The sequence below is a fragment of the Exophiala viscosa genome, assembly GCF_022695815.1.
Source record: "Exophiala viscosa unplaced genomic scaffold EDD37scaffold_4, whole genome shotgun sequence".
In the NCBI taxonomy this organism is placed as follows: Eukaryota; Fungi; Ascomycota; class Eurotiomycetes; order Chaetothyriales; family Herpotrichiellaceae; genus Exophiala; species Exophiala viscosa.
In genome coordinates, this window is record NW_026944356.1 from 850,033 (window position 1) to 868,822 (window position 18,790).

At 46.3% G+C, this 18,790-nt stretch overlaps 3 protein-coding genes across 3 annotated transcripts; all 3 read left to right on the forward strand.

The window, feature by feature from the left end:
- Positions 1–127: 127 nt before the first annotated feature.
- EDD37DRAFT_370983 (uncharacterized protein) lies at positions 128–2,280 on the forward strand. Its single transcript, XM_062811951.1, has one exon. The coding sequence runs from the start codon at positions 254–256 to the stop codon at positions 1,946–1,948; it is 1,695 nt and encodes a 564-aa protein (XP_062670817.1). The 5' UTR covers positions 128–253; the 3' UTR covers positions 1,949–2,280.
- A 1,228-nt stretch (positions 2,281–3,508) lies between these two features.
- On the forward strand, positions 3,509–4,804 carry EDD37DRAFT_680096 (alpha/beta hydrolase fold-domain-containing protein; the record flags this gene model as incomplete). Its single annotated transcript, XM_062819706.1, has 2 exons — positions 3,509–3,912; positions 4,007–4,804. 2 exons carry the CDS (start codon positions 3,509–3,511, stop codon positions 4,614–4,616), a joined length of 1,014 nt encoding a protein of 337 aa, XP_062670818.1. The 3' UTR covers positions 4,617–4,804.
- Positions 4,805–10,831: 6,027 nt separating this feature from the next.
- On the forward strand, positions 10,832–12,041 carry EDD37DRAFT_608402 (uncharacterized protein; the record flags this gene model as incomplete). Its single annotated transcript, XM_062815050.1, has 7 exons — positions 10,832–10,939; positions 10,995–11,024; positions 11,086–11,104; positions 11,160–11,179; positions 11,227–11,329; positions 11,375–11,619; positions 11,649–12,041. The coding sequence occupies 7 exons, from the start codon at positions 10,832–10,834 to the stop codon at positions 12,039–12,041; spliced, it is 918 nt and encodes a 305-aa protein (XP_062670819.1).
- Positions 12,042–18,790: the final 6,749 nt, after the last annotated feature.

Sequence of the window (18,790 nt, forward strand, 5' to 3'; positions counted from 1 at the left end):
ATCTACATCATGGATGGGCAGAGTGTATTTCCGTGGCTACGAATCCACGATATATCTACGATGGACCATCTCCACAGTCGTCGAGCTTGATGATCTCGTATCCGTGACAGTGGCGATCAGCATATGGTTTCGCTTCGTCAAGGGTTTAAGACCATGCTTTTCGGCTGCAGTCAGTATTGAATTTGGATAAAATTAGGCGTCCTCTGGGGTCCATCGCTGGGTTATCGTTGACTTTGCTGAGATTCGGTCAGACATGTCGCGGCGGAAGGATTATTCGACGCCTTTGCCCTTTCCGTATGCTAAACAATTCTCTGGTGTGCCGGACGAGGGCACGCTTCCCCCGAAGCCACAGCAATCACAGCAATCACAACAACCTTACCAGCCCCAGCAGCCCCAGCAGCCTCAATTGCGCCAGAACGATGCGGGATTCCCGATTGGTAGAGCTGCGCAAGGGCGAGATCTGCTCAAGGAAGCTGAAGCAGACTATATGAAGATTGCAGTAGGGCAATCTGGAGGATTTCAAGGATATCGGCATCCCGCCAGAGAGGACGAAGGCTATGCCAGTCACGTTGACGAGATTTCCACAGACGGACGCTCTTCCTCCGAGCCTTCAATGACCGAGGTTATCTCTCCACTTGAAGAAGACTATGCCCGTCGAAGGATCCCGTCTCCTCCTGCTATTGCACAATTACGATCACCTGTACAAGATACCAGGCAAACTCTGTTGAGTAGCATGAACGCTCGTCCTGATCCTCCTCCGCCTGTACAAGATGTCAGGCAAACTCAGCCGAAGAGCATCAACGTTCGTCAAGAGCTCCCTCCCCCTGTACCTGATATCAAGCAAATCCAGTCAATGAACCTGAACCGTTACCCTGAGATTCCTCCCCGCAAGCAGAGGCGTCAAAAAGGTCCCATATATGAGGAAGTCGAGGGAGCCACACTCGATGCTCGTCCGGCATCGGCGTCAAACAACAAGGACCCTGATGAAGTTATCCCAGAATTCGAAGCAGCCGATGTCAGGGAGATTCCAAGCAAGAGACCCCATTTGACTTGGGAAAGCAGCCTCGAGGATGACGATCCCTCGGATCAGTCATACCCACCGAGTACTGCGAGCCGTCAAACTCCCTCCCCAAACACCTCGAGAAGTGCTGGTTCTGGCTCGTCCAACTCCACCATCGGTGCCATCAACCCCAGATTACATGAGGCCATGGGCGGTCAGCCGTCGTCTTCGGCACATGGCAGTGGTGCTGCAGAACTGGATGGACGCCCATCGAATCCTCGGGAGTCATTCACACCTTCAGACGTTTCAGACGTCGCGAGTGAATTGAGCGGTGAATCGGCTCCTATTCAAACACAAACCAGACAACTGACTCTGGACTCAATTGTCGAGGAAGATGGAGAATCGGTCAACCAAACCGCTCTGTCAGCGGCGGCGCCATCGCCGGCCGTGCCAAGGGCGACCGATGCAGACATAGCACCGGAACCCAGAGGCATCCACAAGATCTCCTCCACTCTAAAATCCGCACTTTCGGGTTCTGGTGAGGGGCCCAGACATGACGACCGGTCAGCAAGCCAGGGCAATGATCCGCCAAAAGTTGTCTCAATTGATGGTATAGGCGGCGATCAGCATGTCTATGAGATGATCCCAGAGACGTCAAATCTGCCGACGCCCAGTGGTGAGAGCGGTCACAGTAGTATCAGTCCAATGAGAGTCGATACCAGCACCAGCAGTGGTGGCTCAAGTTCAGCCAGTTCTGCAAATGGCGGTTTGTTTGGCCATGTAAAGAGTGGGCTAGCCTCGGTCACTCATGCGGTCCACGAGAGGGTCAAGAAGAACGTCAGCTTCAGCCCGGTCGACGATGTGAGGTTCCGCACTCCTTCGCCTGGACAGTCAACGATTGGGGCCGGCAGTAGGCGCTCAAGCGGAGAGCAGCGGCGGGAATATTGATTGACAGAGTCGTATTCGGATATGACGAGAACGACAAGAGTCAGTATTGTATGACTAGAATAGCAGGGACCTGGTCTCGACGAGAGGAGTTTGCCCCTGCGACTCGTTGCGAGCATGATATCTAGGGGATATTGGGTTATGATCAACATTGCCCCATCCTTGGGGACGTTCGGTATGAGGATCAGCGAGGTACATTGGCGGTGGTCTCTATGTAAATATAGGTGGTACTGTCTGACCATACAACATATCTTAACTTCTTCGAGTATACACCTGAGTATATCTCATCTATGCATGGGTTTCAGTCAGACAATGTCACTTTTTTCCTAGTCGGCTCGGATAGTCATAGCCAGTATTGGGAATATGTACCATCCGATAGGAGGCGGTAAAGCATGCGAGAGATATTCTCCTAGGTCGTAAATGGGACTCGGCAGGCTCCTCATGCCTACTAGTCAGTTGCTTTAAGTACGGCAGGCGTCGTTGAGGGTATTATCGCTAGAACTGCCTTAATTAGAAGGCGCAATCACTGGTGCTGTTGAAATACACTTCATAGTGTTGATTTCAGGCTGCTCATTCCGTTGTTGCATGTGTTCTCTGACTCTCTATATAGACCTTCCTACAATATCCCCCACGGCTTCCCCATGAAGCAGTCCCAGGATTCTTACGTGTATCATCAACGAATCACACCTAAACTGTCCACGTCAGGGTAGCTCCGAAGGGCCTTGCATACTTGGAAGGCCTAGAACTTCTCGCTTGTACACGGACATGACCACTAAACTCGAAGTACTTTCAAAAGATGGGATTCTCATGTTTTGACCACAACTACCGTCATGTATGATCGACCAATACTACACTCACATCTGCACGAGACAAGGGTGACGGCTCGGCTCCGAGTCCGCAACATTTCGCTAAAGGCACAAATCCAGAAAAACTCGGCGGTATCGCCTTGATGCTCATCTGCTTTATTGGTCGTCTCGGGTGTGGTAGCCACCTACAATACCGATGTACATCCCCGGTATATATCCATCCGTGTATTGACCTAGAGACCTAGAAGGTATAGGCCACTCCATCGCAACATGCAGCTTCGAAGACTGCATGGATAGCGTGACCCAGTCTTCTTTGCGTGGGATCTTTGGAACCCTTAAATCAGCACCTAAGTCGACCCGCGACTGGGCGAGATCCCTAGCGATGGGGTGTGCCTTCGATTCCAACATGGCGAATGCAGCCCCAACCCGTCACAAGGGCACCACGGCTATGTACAAGTACCACTCCATCGAGTTACACAGAGACCTCTGATTTGACATCTCAACGTCCACAAGACCCCTGCATTCTGGTGATGGAAACACCACCCGGACCAAGGTCAACAAACTAACAGCGACGGTTGGCTGCGGCGTTTGGGTGCCCCAAACCATCTTTTTGTCAGTAGGGTCGACTTTGTGGTACAATTCCCGTCCTCGTTTGAATGCGGACTGCAGATAAAGCTTCCTCTCCTCGGATGCAAAAGCCCCTTAACGTCCAGCTTCGGACATGAAGCTCGCAGAATCAAGCACGTCACCATTCAGCATGGGGGCCCAGATACAGCTTGAGAGTTACCCTATTCATTCAAGTGTCAAGGACAAATTGCATCCAGAGTACGTGGCGTGGTATAACAAGTACCTTTTACATCAGCAGCCCGCGCACCAGTTGCCTATTTCCGTTTCCAGAGCTGCAAGGAGTGCCGCTGTTTCCAGCAGCGATCCCCTGCCTGTCGGCACGGTTCAAGATCTTTACGTTTCACGCCGGGATCGTGGCCCAGACATACCGATACGATGCTTCATCCCTGAAGGAGCGCCACCAAGCAATGGGTGGCCATTGGTTCTATATTTTCACGGGGGAGGGTGGGTGTTCGGCAATATCGACTCGGAGAATACTATATGCACGCACATCTGTGTCCGCGCGAGGGCTGTGGTAATTACAACTGAGTACAGGTCAGCACACCCTTGCTCTCCAGGCTCTGTAGCCGTGTCGGTTGCTGCTTTGGTCATGTCAGGTCTGCTTTTGTCTAACCTTGTCCTGGGATAGGCTCGCTCCAGAGTCACCTTGGCCGGGACCTGTTCACGATGCATGGGAGGCCCTCCTTTGGGCGACAACAAGCGGAAGAGATAAGTTTCAACTTGATCTTACAAAGATCGCTGTTGGGGGCTCGTCGGCGGGAGCAAACATTGCGGCCGTGTTGACTCAGAATGCTGTGCTGCGGCCACAACCGGGATCAACTATTGTATCACAGTTCTTGATCGTGCCGGTAACTGATAACACGGCCACACCGTGCTCGAATCCAACATGGAAGTCGTTGGAATTCACGGCTGCTCTTCCAGCGGAAAAGATGCTTTGGTATCGTCGCAAATACCTCCCCGACTCAGCAACTTGGTCGGACAGGGAAGCCTCACCCCTCCTGGCATGTGATGAGATCTTCCGACGACTTCCCACCGCGAACATCATCGTGGCAGGACTGGACGTCCTGAAGCATGAAGGAGAAGAATATGCCCGGAAACTGAGAGCCAATGGAGTGTCAGTCGAGTTGACGGTTATGGATGGAATGCCACACCCGTTTCCTGCCATGGATGCTGTCCTTGAAGCAGGCAAGAGTGCCATCACGATCACTTGCGACAGCCTGAGCCGGGCGTTTGCATGATAGGCATCATCTTGGGCTCGTGGGCACGGCGGCCGTGGGCGTTGGTGTGGTCGAGGTCTCCTTACTACAATATACCCTATGGGTGGTTATCTCAATTTCATCACGAGCACATCGAGACAAGCACAACTAGCAGCAGCAAGCTGAATAGATTTCCTGTTCAATCAATGATATGAGCCACCTTCCCTGGTATGTCCCCGTAGCCAAGAGTGTATTTTTCAAGGCGAACAAGGCTGCTTACAGAGCCTTGCTACGTCCACCCCCAAACCCCGCAGTCACGAAAAAATAATATCACCAGCTACTGTGCCTTTCAAAACTTTGTAAATTTGTCAAGTTAGCCGAGCCATTCACCGCCACTTTTTTGCCATACACTACGGAATGAATGAGCACCACCACCACTATAAAATAGCTATAGACTATACTAGACTAATCTATAATATATTGTATCAATATGTCGCGTCGTTCCCTACGAAGTGGCACTCTATCCCTTCGTCTCCGCGAAGTACGCGCCGCCGAGGCGATCGAGGACTCTCAATTATAGCGAGGCCGTAAGCGTACTCGCACTCCCTCCCTAAGGCGATCGACTAGTTAGTCGGTGCCTACTATAGCTACGCGATTATTACTTACCCTTAGTAAGCAACGCGCTACGCTAAATACTAGTGGGGATACTATTACCTCGCGGTCCCTAACTATTAAGGGTATTAAAGATATACCGCTAGGTAGGATTAGCTATGCGAATAGAATAGCGTTAATCTAGTAGTCTTTCGAGCCGAAGAGAACCCTCGATAATAATAAGGAGGAGGGCTCCCTAGGGGGGTCCTCGACGTAGTCGAAGGAGAAGAAGATAGCGACGACGATCCTCTCGTCCGTATAGACGGCGCCCCTATCGAATATCTCGAAGCGACGGAAAAGTAATAAGAGTAATAAGTAGGTATTAACGTCGCGTCGATATATATTATCGAGTTTATAGTTTAATACGTCGACTATATCGATATACTCTCTTAGTAAGGTATTCTTCCTAATTAGCGTATAAGTCTTCTTAGGAAAGATAAAGGCGTTTAGTCGCTAAGTTAACTCGAAGACGTACGACTATCTTGATATAATAGACGAGTGCCGCGGTCGTCTCCTAATAATATTAATACTTAAAAAGAAGATCGTCGATAATTTACCTTACGAAGACGAGTTCACGATCACCGCTTAAAGAATAAAGAGACCTTTTAACCTTACTATCGAACGTTAATCGGACTTCGAGACGGCGTATAAGAAGTAGTGGGATATCTCTTACGAACCTAAGCGGGCTACGCACGAGATAGACGTATAGCTTAATTTAGTATATTAAGAGCGTATACTCTTTACTTCCGAGCTATCGTCGAGGTAGAGCTCTTCGAGCTTCGAGGGATCGTCTTCTATACGATCAAGACACGAGGATAGTATATAGATACGTCGACGAAAAGATAAGAAGCGACGTATATTATCTAAGTCTTTAAAGTCTAAAAAGAAGAGCAAAACTAGCGCTCTAAGTACTACTTAAGTATAAAGAGAGTAGCGATAATAACGCGCCGCGATACTAGACGAAGCGAACAATTAGTAAGTCCTTATAGCTCGTTACTATAAATATCTATATCTAAACTATAAGAATAACTCTCGAATATATATCGAGCAACTAGAAGATATTTATTTTAGGCTATCTATACCTCTCGTTAGAATATAGAGTAATATAATCGCTCGTAGAGAGACGATAATTAAAGTAGCTCTTACTAGTATTACGAAGATAATAATAAAGGCTAGGAGTCGAAAAGAGTCGACGTAATAATCTTCGTATTCTTCTTTAGTAAATCTACCGTAAAATTCGCTAAATATAATATCGAACGTATATAACTTTATCGGCGCGACTTATTTTAGCGTACTATAGTATTTATTTACTACGATCACTACCTTTACTTCGGTACTCCTAATCGAGCTACGTTTAAGTCTACTATAGCGCGAGAGCGACGACGATAATAATATAAGGGTATATTTTAATTAGTTAGCTACTTAATTCTCTATTTACGGCCCCTAATTCCTTGAAATTAAGGGCGTAGTTACGGAGAATAGTTAGGGCTTTTTAGATCTTAAAGGATATACGAATACTTAGTGGAATAGTATAAATATAGCTCTCGGCTTCGTTATAAAGATTAGGAGGAATCTTAAGATCTTTATATATCTTCCTATAGTATAATCTCGCTTAGGAGAAGATACGGCGAGCTTCGCGGGCTCGCTATCGGCTTAATTCTATAGTAAGGCTAAGTAAGGCTAATATCCTTAGAGATATTTATTAATTTTAAGGTAGTGCGGAGGTTCGATTAGAGTTTACTTTACGTAAGGGCTACTACTTAATTAGTATAATAATTATTACGTACGCTTACGTATATATACGTAAGCGCTAAGAGAGTACTAAGATTATTATTTTAATTCAAGAATTTCAAGAATTTATAGTACTACTAAATACTAAGATAGCTAAAAGGTATTGAGTATAGATACGATATAGCCGTAGCTAGTCGAAATTTTATAGATATATAAGATATATAGTAATTACTATAAGAGAAATATCGATACGTAATAAAAAGGCTTACGTAATATTAATTTCTTAGCGTAGTTATATTTTATATACTTAACTATATACTTACTACTATACTTACTCTTCTACTTACTCTTTTACTTACTCTTTTACTTGCTCTTACTCTTTACGATAGTATAAGGCCTAATCGATAGAGTCTTTGTAGCTATATACTTTAAAATATACTCTCGTCGTTATCTTCTCGTAGACCTATAATATTACTAAGTAAATAAAGATAGCGAAGTTATTCGTAATATATTTATAACTTATCTCGCGGTAACGCCTTATTTACTCCTTTAATTTATAGAAGGCGATCTTAATCGAGTTAAAGTCTAGCGCGTAAGGTAGTAGGAAGGCTAGTATTACGCTCTTCTCTCGATATATCGTCTTAACTCGCTTCGAGCGGTGAATTATCGTATTATCGAGAAGTAATATCGAGTGTATTAGGAATGGTATACTAAGCCGAGCCGCCCGAAGGCATAGGGCCTAGAGGCTAGGTAGCGCCTATAAGGCATACCCTTCTCGCATGAGAGGACTTAGCTTCTCTTATGCTTCGAGTCCTATAATACCTAATGGTTAAGGGACTTCTAGTTAACTACTGAATATAATACCTATTAGATCGACTATTACTCTATCTACTTATTACACTAGGGTATTCCTTATATTCTCGAAGTATCTCACTACGATCGGTCGGAGTAAGTAATAGTCGTAGGCGATATAACGTCGCCTAGAAAGGGCGATACCGAGACAAAGGGTATCGTCGACGGAGGTTAGGTCATCCTAGGCGGAGTCTAGAGTTGACTTAGGCGAAGACGACCTATAACCTACTAACGTCGGACCTAAGTCGCGTAGAGGTCGCCAATAACTCGTAGGCGAGAACAATACGCCTCGCTCTTCGGATAATAAGGACGAAGAGAGTGAGGAGTATTAATAACTCCTAAGGAGAAAGAAGAGCCTCGAGGTAGACCTGAAACGTAAGCGACTTAGGGATGAAATTCTCGCTATAGAAGAGAAGAGTACCGGTAGAGAATCGTCGCGGTATATAGAAATCGAAGGCACAACGCTATCGAGTCGTAAGCGACTCTATAGCTCCTCGGAAGGCGTAGAGGATTAAGAATAGTTACAAAAAATATTGAAGATAGTAAAACCTCCCCTAAAGTTTAATGAGAAGAGTATGAAAGCTCTACGCGACTTTAGTAATAGTTAGGAGACTATATTCGATACAATTCCTACCTATATCGTCCTAGATTGGGGTTATCGTATACGAGCCGTAGCTAACGGCCTTAAGGATCGCGCCTAGATCCGATAGCGACAAGATCGTAACGCTACGACTACGTTCCTTATCTTATGAACTAACTTTATCTTATAGTATAAGGATACTATTGAGGACGCTAATATACATAAGGGGGAAGCCCTTATATCGCTAGCGACTCTTAAGTAAGAATCGTATTAAGCGGTGCGAGATTTAGCGAATACGATGGAACTCCTAGAGGGGGAGATCGGCTCCCTTATAGAGGATAAACGTTAGGGTTAGAGACTATTTTATACCCTTACACTAGGCCTACGGGATACGATTCGACGGGACCTTAAGCGCATTACTTTAAGAGTATAGGTCCTAGCCTTAGCCTAACGCCTAGAGAAGATAGTCGTAAGGGAGAAGTATAAGACTAGTACGAGAAGTCCTACTCCTACGATAAAGAAAACAATATATAAGTCGTAGGTAAGGACTGAGCGAGTCTCACCCTCTCTAAGCAAGAAGGTCCGGATAGGCGAGGAGAAAGAAAAACTAGCGCCCTTTAAAGGGGAATGTCGAAACTATAGAAAAAAGGGCTATAGGGCAAGGGACTATTGGTCGCGTCCAATAAAATAGAGTAACGTATTCTCTTCGCCTATGAAAAAGGAAATAAAAGGTAAAGGTAAGGAGTCGAGCCAATTAAAAAACTAAAGAGTAGCCTACTAAGTGCCGTAGTAGTGCTAGGACTGGATACTAGTAAGGGAATCGTAGGAGACAGCGATACGCAAAAGTCGCTTACCCTCTAAATTGAGCTAATAGGTCCCTATAGGGTACGAACGGTAAAGACGCTACTCGATAGCGGGGCGTAAGCGAACTTTTTGGGATACCTATTAGTAGCCGAAATAGGGGCGTACCCTACCGACCCTAATGTTCGTATTCGTACGGTAGCCGGCTAATCTATTCGAGTCTATGGGTAGTATCGCCTAGAAACTTAAATCGCTGACTTCTATAGGACTCGTAAGCGACTCGACTAAGACTTCCTTATAGTAGAACTTGTATCCTATAACGCTATTCTAGGGTTCCCTTAGTTAAGGGACAGGAACCCCTAAATAGATTAGTTAAGCGGTATATAGAGCTTCCGAGACGAAGGAGACTCGTAGGTAATAGAAATATCGCTTGCGGAGGTATAGGCTAAGTTGAATACCGACTTAGTTATAATAGCTTATATATAGCCCCTTCCCGAGGAAGGCTCGCTAAAAGAAAGCGAATCGTAAGCGACTCGCCTAGAAGTTATACTCGATAAGAGACTAAAGCCCTTCGAGTCGGTTTTCTAAGAACCTAGTAGCGACCCTTTCGCTACCGATACTAGAACACGATATAAAATCCCTATTTAGGAGGGCGAAACGGTACCCTATAGACCTATTTACCCCCTAAGTAGTAAGGAGTTACGAGTCCTTCGCGAGTACCTTGATTTAAGCCTAGAAAAGGGGTAGATTTAATCGAGTAAATTCTTAGTAGGTACCCCTATTCTCTTCGTACTCAAGGCCGACGATAGCCTACAACTTTATGTTGACTATCGTGAGCTTAATAAGATAACGGAGAAGAATAGGTACCCTCTTCCCCTAATTCCTAAAATTCTGGATTGTCTAGGTAGCGCTAAAGTCTTTTCTAAATTGGATCTTCGAGACGCCTATTATCGTATTCGAGTCGTAAAATAAGACCGTTGGAAGACTACGTTTCGCACGCGATATGGCTATTTCGAATATTTAGTAATGCCCTTTAGTTTAACGAATACCCTAGCGACCTTTTAGGGATATATTAATAAAGCTCTTCGAGGCCTTTTAGATAATATCTATATCGTATATATAGATAATATACTTATCTTTAGTGCCAACGAAAAGGAGTATAAGAAATTGTAAGGAACACCCTAGTGTGATAGGCAGATAGAGTCATAGTCAATATAATAGGTATTGTATTTAGTAGTTAACTAGGAGTCCCTCAACCCTTAGGTATTATAGGACTCGAAGTATGAGAGAAGCTAAGTCCTCTCATGCGAGAAGGGTGTGCCTTATAGGCGCCCTTAGGGCCTATGCCTTCGGGCGGCTCGGCTAGTATGCCATTCCTGACAATTATCCCCCCCTCCGGGGCTTCTCGTCCTCGAGAAGTATTCCGCTATCTCATTAGGTGAGAGCTATACTCCAGGGCTCAGTAGTGTTGCATCACCTAGTAGTGTCCTTGCACAGTAGTTCTCAGCCTTGGGTTGTGACCAGCAGCCTCGTGTACAGTAACCCGCAGCCTTATGTGTAGTGACTCGCAGCCTTGTGTGCAGTGACCCGCAGCCTCGCCCTAATAAATAAGTTTTTGCAGATTGTACCGCACCCAACAAATATGCGAGAACCCGGCGAGTCTGCACAGTTCAGAGTGCTGCTTGTATCTTTTGACTCTCCCTCTCTTCTTTCCTTTCCTCCACACAACAGCAACACCAACAACATCTCGGTATGTACTTGCGTATTGCTCGCATAGAACTCTCCGCTGACTAATGTGCTTGCAGCTCTTGTGTTCTCTCAGTCGCCGCTTGTCTGTAAGTCTCAGCCGCCTCGCGTGAGATTTGTTTCACGTTGCTGACTTTGTGTTTTGTGCAGAATCTCAAAACACTCAACTGTGAGTCGCACTCATGTCACGTGGTTTTCGCCTATGCTGACTGATTTCTTTGCAGCAGCTCCCTCTTCTCAACCAGTAAGTGCTCACTGGTTCATAATCGGGTTGCCTACTAATCGCAGTAGTGTCGGCCATTGTCGCTGCGCCTATGGTCCCTGGCCTTGGCAGTATTGCCGGTGGTGCCGGTGGTGGCCGTCCTCCCGGTGGTGGTGGTGAGAAACGTGGTAGGTTCACATGCGTATCGCATGCGACTCTTCAACTGACCTGCGGCAGGCCCCCCGGATGATGCTCCCACCCCCTCTCGCAAGACTCGCAAGAGAGTCAAGCGCGGTTTGCCCTGCCAGCGATGCCTCCGCCGCCTCTGCGCTCAGCCCGCCAATGCTCCTACTGGTAGCGGCCAGGGCCAGGCTGGCCAGCGAGTCAACTGCGAGTATCCTAAGGGCCACAATCGCTGCCGGTATTGCCGAGGTGGCAATCGGACCATCGCCCAGTGCGCTTCTATAAGTTGCATATATGTTGTATGGCAATCGCATGCTAACCGCTTTAGGTCCCGGAGCATTTGGAGGGTCGTGCCCGCGACTTGCTCGCGACCAACCGTCGCCTTGTTCAGGGTGAGGCTGGTGTTACCATAGCCGCTGTCGAGACGCAGGCGAGGGTCCTCGACCTTGAAATGACTGCCCACACCCGTGAGGTGAACCGTGCTACTCGTGCCGCCCGTGCTGCTCCTGCTCCTGTCGCTGCCGGCTCGCCGTCGACCCCCATCTCGACTCGCCTATTGCCAGCTCCGCCCAATGCGCCATTGATGCGGTCGCTTACGGCCAGCGTGCGAGATGCTGCTGCTCCTCCTGTCTCCCCCCCTACCGTCACCAATGCAGATATCATCCAGGCTTTGACCCACTTGACTATAAGTGTCAATTGCGAGTTGCCTGCGAGTCACTAACGAATTCCAGAATGCTGTCACTACGGCTACTACTTCTCTAGCTTCGTTGGAGTCGCGTGTGGGTCGCATAGAGGCCGCAACCTTCTCTGGCTTCGGTGATAATAAGCCTACGATATCGTCGTCATCGTCTAACTCGGAGTAGAGTCGCACGCAACCCGTGGGTGGTAGGATGGGTAGTTGCGGTGGTTGCTTGTCGCTTACGACTCAAAGCAAAGTCTTGGTAAGTTGTGTTTTTCGGTAGGGCCTAGGAGCAGAGGGCATGCCGCTCGCAGTAGACTCCCCTACAACCCCTTGTGGGGTGCAGAGGGTTAGGGCGTCAGTCGAGATTTTTCAGATAGTTTTGCTCTTCGCAGGGAGCTCGCTATGGCCTCGCCTACGCCCCGCGGGGGTACAGTGCAGGAGCGTAAGTCGAGCGTTGAATGGAACTATTCACCCGCTCTTCGCCTCCAACTCGCAATCTTTTCCCGTGCGTTCGCAAGGTGTTCTTCTGGTTCCCAGGAGTCGTCAGCTTCTCCAAAACCTTTCTACCTAACATAGAACTGTTGCTCCCCTCTACGGGTCCGCTCGCCCAGGATCTAGTCGACCTCCCACTCATCTTCCCCTTCAATATCTAAAGCTAGTGGTAGGTCGCTACCGGGTCGCATGCGATACCCACGCAACAGTGATATATGAAAAGTGTGGTGGAGTCTTCCATAATTCTTGGGTAAGTCGAGTCGATAGGCGTTAGCCCCATATCGTTCTAGTATAGTGAAAGGTCCTAGATACTGATCAGCCATCTTCTTGCTTGCGCGTAAGGTGCGAATATTGCGAGCGGAGAGTAGAACTCGTTCTCCAACACTGAAATGTTTAGGGGTTCTTTTAAGATTGTAGTGCTTAGCCATAGTTTCACGCGCTTCCTGTGCGATTCGCATAGACTTGGCCAGCACTTCCGCCCTCCCCTCTGCGAGTGCGTTTTCCGCATGTGTCGTCTACGAGTCGCGCTCGACATTAATGTTCATAGAGGGGTTGAAGGTTAGGACGTCTGAAAATGGTGTCTTCCTAGTAGTAGCATTGGCTTACGAATTCATCGTATACTCTACGCTTATGAGTAGCATCGCCCAATCTACTTGCTAGTAATTCATATAGCACCTTAGATAAGCTTCAAGGGTTTGATTTATTCGCTCCGTTTGTCCATCGGTTTCTAGGTGGAAGGCAGTGGAGAATAGCCGTCGAGTCGTAAGGTAAGAGCACAGGGTTCCCCAGTAAGCTAAGGTAAAAACTAAACCTCTATCACTTACGATCGATCTTGGCGCTCCATATTTTACCACTATTTTTTCCAGAATGATCTCCCCTAGATCGCTTGCGGTTATCGTGCTAGTGCATGGCGTCAAGTTCACCATTTTCGAGTATCTATCAACAATTACTAGTATTGCGTCGCATGCGACTCGTCCGTGCATCGACGCTAGCAGGCCTACAATGAAATCCATAGAGATATCCTACCACGGCCCCTTGGGGGTCGGCAGGTTCTCTAGGTATCCATGTGGTTTTTGCCTTGGTACTTTCATTCGTTGACAAACATCATATAAGTCGACATACTCATGTATATTTCTCCTTATATACGGCCACTAGTAGTGTCGCATAATAGTCTCCGCTATTCGGCGTTGCCCAAAATGTCCCCCCTCCTAGGGGTCATTATGATTTGCCCATAGGATCTCTTGTCGTGTGGCACTATCATGCGGGATATATGCGGCTCCGTCACGACGTAAGAGACCTTGAGGGTCAAGGGTCCATGTCCCTCTGAACAAGCCCTTTTCGATTTTTCCCTTAGGTGCCTTCGACCAGTGGGCCTCCTTACACCATTCATCTTAGGTTTAGAGTTATCTCAAGCGACTAGCAAGCGACTCATGACGGAGTCGCAGCTGATCCGTTTCTGCCTCACTTAGGTCTGGCTAGAGAGTTACCTCGGATTCAGCAGTTGGTAGAGTTACAATATTGTAACTACTTTCAGCCGGATCAGGGCTGCTCTGAACCATCGACCGAGTAAGCACTCCCACAAGGACGTCGTTGCTTACTCGCATACGACCTTCGTCCTTGTCTTCCTCAATTGGCATGCGACATTCAAGTAATGCCTTTAGAGGACTCTTTTCTAGGAGATCTTCTTTCACCATGTGATCTGGACGGCGGGAAAGCCCGTCTACTAGGTTATCCTTTCCTCGCCTCCACTGGATATGAAAGTCGTATGCGGCTAGTACTTCAGCCCACCGCATTTGACGCCTATTCAATACCTTCGTGGTCATGAAACTCTGCAGCGCTTCATGGTCCGTGAGGACAATCGTGCTAGTCGCAGGGGCCTCAAGGTAATGTCTCCATATCTTGAAGGCGTGCACAATAGCTAACATTTCCCCATCTCCCGTATAGTAATTCTTCTCAGCGTCATTCATTTTGCGAGAGAAGAATGCAACCGGCCTCCATAGTGTGCGACCCCCTTGCGACTCGTAGGCTTGTGTCAGCACACCGCCGATAGCTTGGCCTAAGGCGTCTACTTCAACGCGAGATTGTTTCTCCGGGTCAAAGTGAGCCAGCATAGGCGCTGTCTTGAAGCAGTCCTTTAGCTTGCGAAACGCATGCGAAGCGTCTGCGGTCCACTCGAATGGTCCTGTTTTCTTACTAGCGATCATCCCCTTGAGGAGGTTTGTGATAGGAGCCACTACTGCCGAGTATCGATAAACGAACCCTCGATAGAAGTTGGCAAATCCTAAGAAAACCTAAATCTCCCGGAAAGTCTTTGGTTCAGGCCATTCTTCGATCGCCGCGACCCTACTAGGGTCCATCGAGACGCCGTTGACTCCTACGCGATACCCTAGGAAGTCAACTTCTTGCTTAAAGAACTTACACTTCGACAATTTTGCATAGAGGCTATAGCTCTTTAGCCTCTCAAGCACAAGTAGCAGATGTTTCTCATGCTCCTCTTCGTTGGCACTAAAGATAAGTATGTCATCCATATATGCGATATAGATATTATCTAAAAGGCCCCGAAGAGCTTCATTAATGTATCCCTAAAAGGTCGCTGGGGCATTCGTTAAACTAAAGGGCATTACCAAATATTCGAAATGGCCGTATCGCGTGCGAAACGCAGTCTTCTAACGGTCTTGTTCTACGACTCGAATACGATGATAGGCGTCTCGAAGATCCAATTTAGAAAAGACTTTGGCGCCACCTAGACGATCCAGAATTTCAGGAATCAGGGGAAGAGGGTACCTATTCTTCTCCGTTATCTTGTTAAGCCCACGGTAGTCAACACAAAGTCGCAGGCTACCGTCGGCCTTAGGTACGAAGAGAATAGGGGCACCTGCTAAGGATTCACTCGATTGAATCCACCCCTTTTCCAGGCTTGAATCAAGGTACTCGCGAAGGACTCGCAACTCCTTGCTGCTTAGGGGGTAAATAGGTCCATAGGGTACCGTTTCGCCCTCCTGAATAGGGATTTCATGTCGTGTCCTAGTATCGGTAGCGAAAGGGTCGCTACTAGGTTCCTAGAAAACCGACTCGAAGGGCTTCAGTCTCTCATCGAGTATAACTTCCAGGCGAGTCGCTTGCGATTCGCTTTCTTCTAACGAGCCTTCCTCGGGAAGGGGCTGCATATAAGCTATCATAACTAAGTCCGTGTTCAACTCAGCCTGTACCTCCGCAAGCGATATTTCTATCACCTACGAGTCTCCTTCGTCTCGGAAGCTCCATGTGCCGCTTAACCAATCTATTCGGGGGTTCGTGTCCCTTAACCAAGGGAACCCTAGAATAGCGTCATAGGATACAAGTTCTGCTGCAAGGAAGTCTTGGTCGAGTCGCTTACGAGTCCCATAGGAATCAGCAATTTGAGTTTCTAGGCGATACTACCCATAGACTCGAATGGATTGGCCGGCTACCGTGCGAACACGAACATTAGGGTCGGTAGGGTGCGCCCCCATTTCGGCCACTAATAGGTGTCCCAAAAAGTTCGCTTGCGCCCCGCTATCGAGTAGCGTCTTTGCCGTTCGTACCCCATGGGGACCTATCAGCTCAATTTGGAGGGTGAGCGACTTTTACGTATCGCTGTCTCCTGCGATTCCCTTGCTAGTATCCAGTCCCAGCGCTGCTACGGCACTTAGCAGGCTGCTCTTTAGTTTTTTGATTAGCTCGACTCCTTGCTTTTGCCTTTCATTTCCTTTTTCACAGGCGAAGAGGATGCGTCACTCTGTTTTGTTGGACGCGACTAACAGTCCCTTGCCCTGTGGCCCTTTTTTCCACAGTTTCGGCATTCCCCTTCAAAGGGCGCTAGTTTTTCTTTCTCCTCGCCTATCCGGACCTTCTTGCTTGGAGAGGGTGAGACTCGCTCAGTCCTCACCTACGACTTATATATTGTTTTCTTTATCGCAGGAGTAGGACTTCTCGTGCTAGTCTCATGCTTCTCCCTTGCGACTGTCTTCTCTAGGCGTTGTGCTGAGGCTAGGACCTATGCACTTGAAGTAATGCGCTCAAGGTCCCGTCGAACCGCATCCCGTAGGCCTGGTATAAGGGCATGAAATAGTCTCCAGCCCTGGCGTTCATCCTCTATAAGGGAGCCGATCTCCCCCTCTAGGAGTTCCATCGCATTCGCCAGATCTCGCACCGCTTGATGCGATTCTTGCTTGAGAGTCGCTAGCGACATAAGGGCTTCCCCCTTGCGCACATCAGCGTCCTCAATAGTGTCCTTACACCATAAGATAAAGTCAGTCCATAAGACAGGGAACGTAGCCGCAGCGTTACGATCTTGTCGCCATCGGATCTAGGCGCGATCCTCAAGGCCGTTGGCTACGGCTCGTATACGATAACCCCAATCTAGGACGATATAGGCAGGAATTACATCGAACACAGTCTCCCAACCATTGCTAAAGTCGCGCAGAGCTTTCATGCTCTTCCCATTAAACTTTAGGGGAGGTTTTACCATCTTCAATGTTTTTTGTAACCATTCTTGATCCTCTGCGCCTTCCGAGGAGCTGTGGAGTCGCTTGCGACTCGGCAGCGTTGTGCCTTCGATTTCCACATACCGCGACGGTTCTCTGCCGGCACTCTCCTCTTCCATAGCGAGGATTTCATCCCTGAGTCGCTTGCGTTTCAGGTCTGCCCCGAGGCTCTTCTTTCTCCTTAGGAGTTGTTGATACTCCTCACTCTCTTCGTCCTCATTATCCGAAGAGCGAGGCGTATTGTTCTCGCCTGCGAGTTGCTGGCGACCTCCACGCGACTTAGGTCCGGCGTTGGTAGGTTGTAGGTCGTCTTCGCCTGGGTCAACTCCAGACTCCGCCTGGGATGACCCAACCTCCGTCGACGATACCCTTTGTCTCGGCATCGCCCTTTCTAGGCGACGTTGTGTCGCCTACGACTATTACTCACTCCGACCGATCGTAGTGAGATGCTTCGAGAATGTAAGGAACACCCTAGTGGGATAGGCAGATAGAGTAATAGTCAATATAATAAGTATTGTATTCAGTAGTTAACTAGGAGTCCCTCAACCATCAGGTATTACAGGACTCGAAGCATGAGAGAAGCTAAGTCCTCTCATGCGAGAAGGGTGTGCCTTATAGGTGCCCTTAGGGCCTGTGCCTTCGGGCGGCTCGGCTAGTATGCTATTCCTAACACTAGACTTCTAAAAGAGAAAGATAGTTTATCTCTTACGAAAAAATATTAAAATATAACGATTAAGCGATAAAATAAACTATATTAAAATTAAACTATACTAAATCAAAAAGAAGTTAAAAATAGTAATATTCGAAATCGATTTACCTAAAGATATAAATATTTATTTAATATTTTATAAATCTCTTATTAAGAAAGTACTACTAAATACTAAACTAGAATAATACTAATATATAAGGAAATATAATAATCAATATATAATATCGAGAAAGTATTAGACTATTAACTTATCGATAAGAAATCGTATTACCTAATTAAATAGTTAGGATATAACAATTTAGAAAATATATAAAAATTAAAAGAATACTTAATAAAAAAGATAATTTAGTAATATTACTAAGACTCGAACCCTAAAGTAAAAAAAAATTATATATAAAGTTAACTACTAGTTATAGCTAACTTTATATAAAGAATTCTATAAGAAATTAAATCTTACGTAATAAATCGTTATACTATAAAGAATTAAGTTAAGAGTTCTCCTAAAGTAAGTTTTATAATTACTTTAATAAGAAGAATTCTTAATAAAAAATTAAGAAATATAAAATATTAATAAATAAAAAAATACTATTAAGGATCGAATATAAGACCTAAAAAACTAAAAAAAAAAAAGGGAATTTTATCGTAAGTTACTATTTTATTAAATATAAAATAATAATATATAAAAGATTCTATAAGGAATCGAACCTTACGTAGTATTTAACTATACTATAAAGAACTAAATAAAGACTTTAAAGTAATATAGGCTATAGATCGTAAGCTTACTATCTAAGAGAGTTTTTAATAGAAAATACCGTAAAATATAATATTACTTATAAAAAGAAAAGTTATTTACTTACTTAGAAATCTTATCTCTAATAATACTAAATATAGTATCTTAATTTACTATATTATTTATAAAAATCTCGAACTAAGAAAGATCTAAATTAACGAAAGCCCTCGACTCGTTAAGGAGCTATTTATTAAGAATACTAAGAGTCTATATCTCCTTACGAGTTATTCTCGAAAGAATCTCCTCTAAATAAGTTACTAAGTTTTAAAGCTAAGAATCTTTAAACTTCGTA

What these genes read in the sequence shown, in the direction of transcription:
- EDD37DRAFT_370983 (XM_062811951.1), top strand. Translation starts at nt 254, where the DNA reads ATGTCGCGGCGGAAGGATTATTCGACGCCTTTGCCCTTTCCGTATGCT.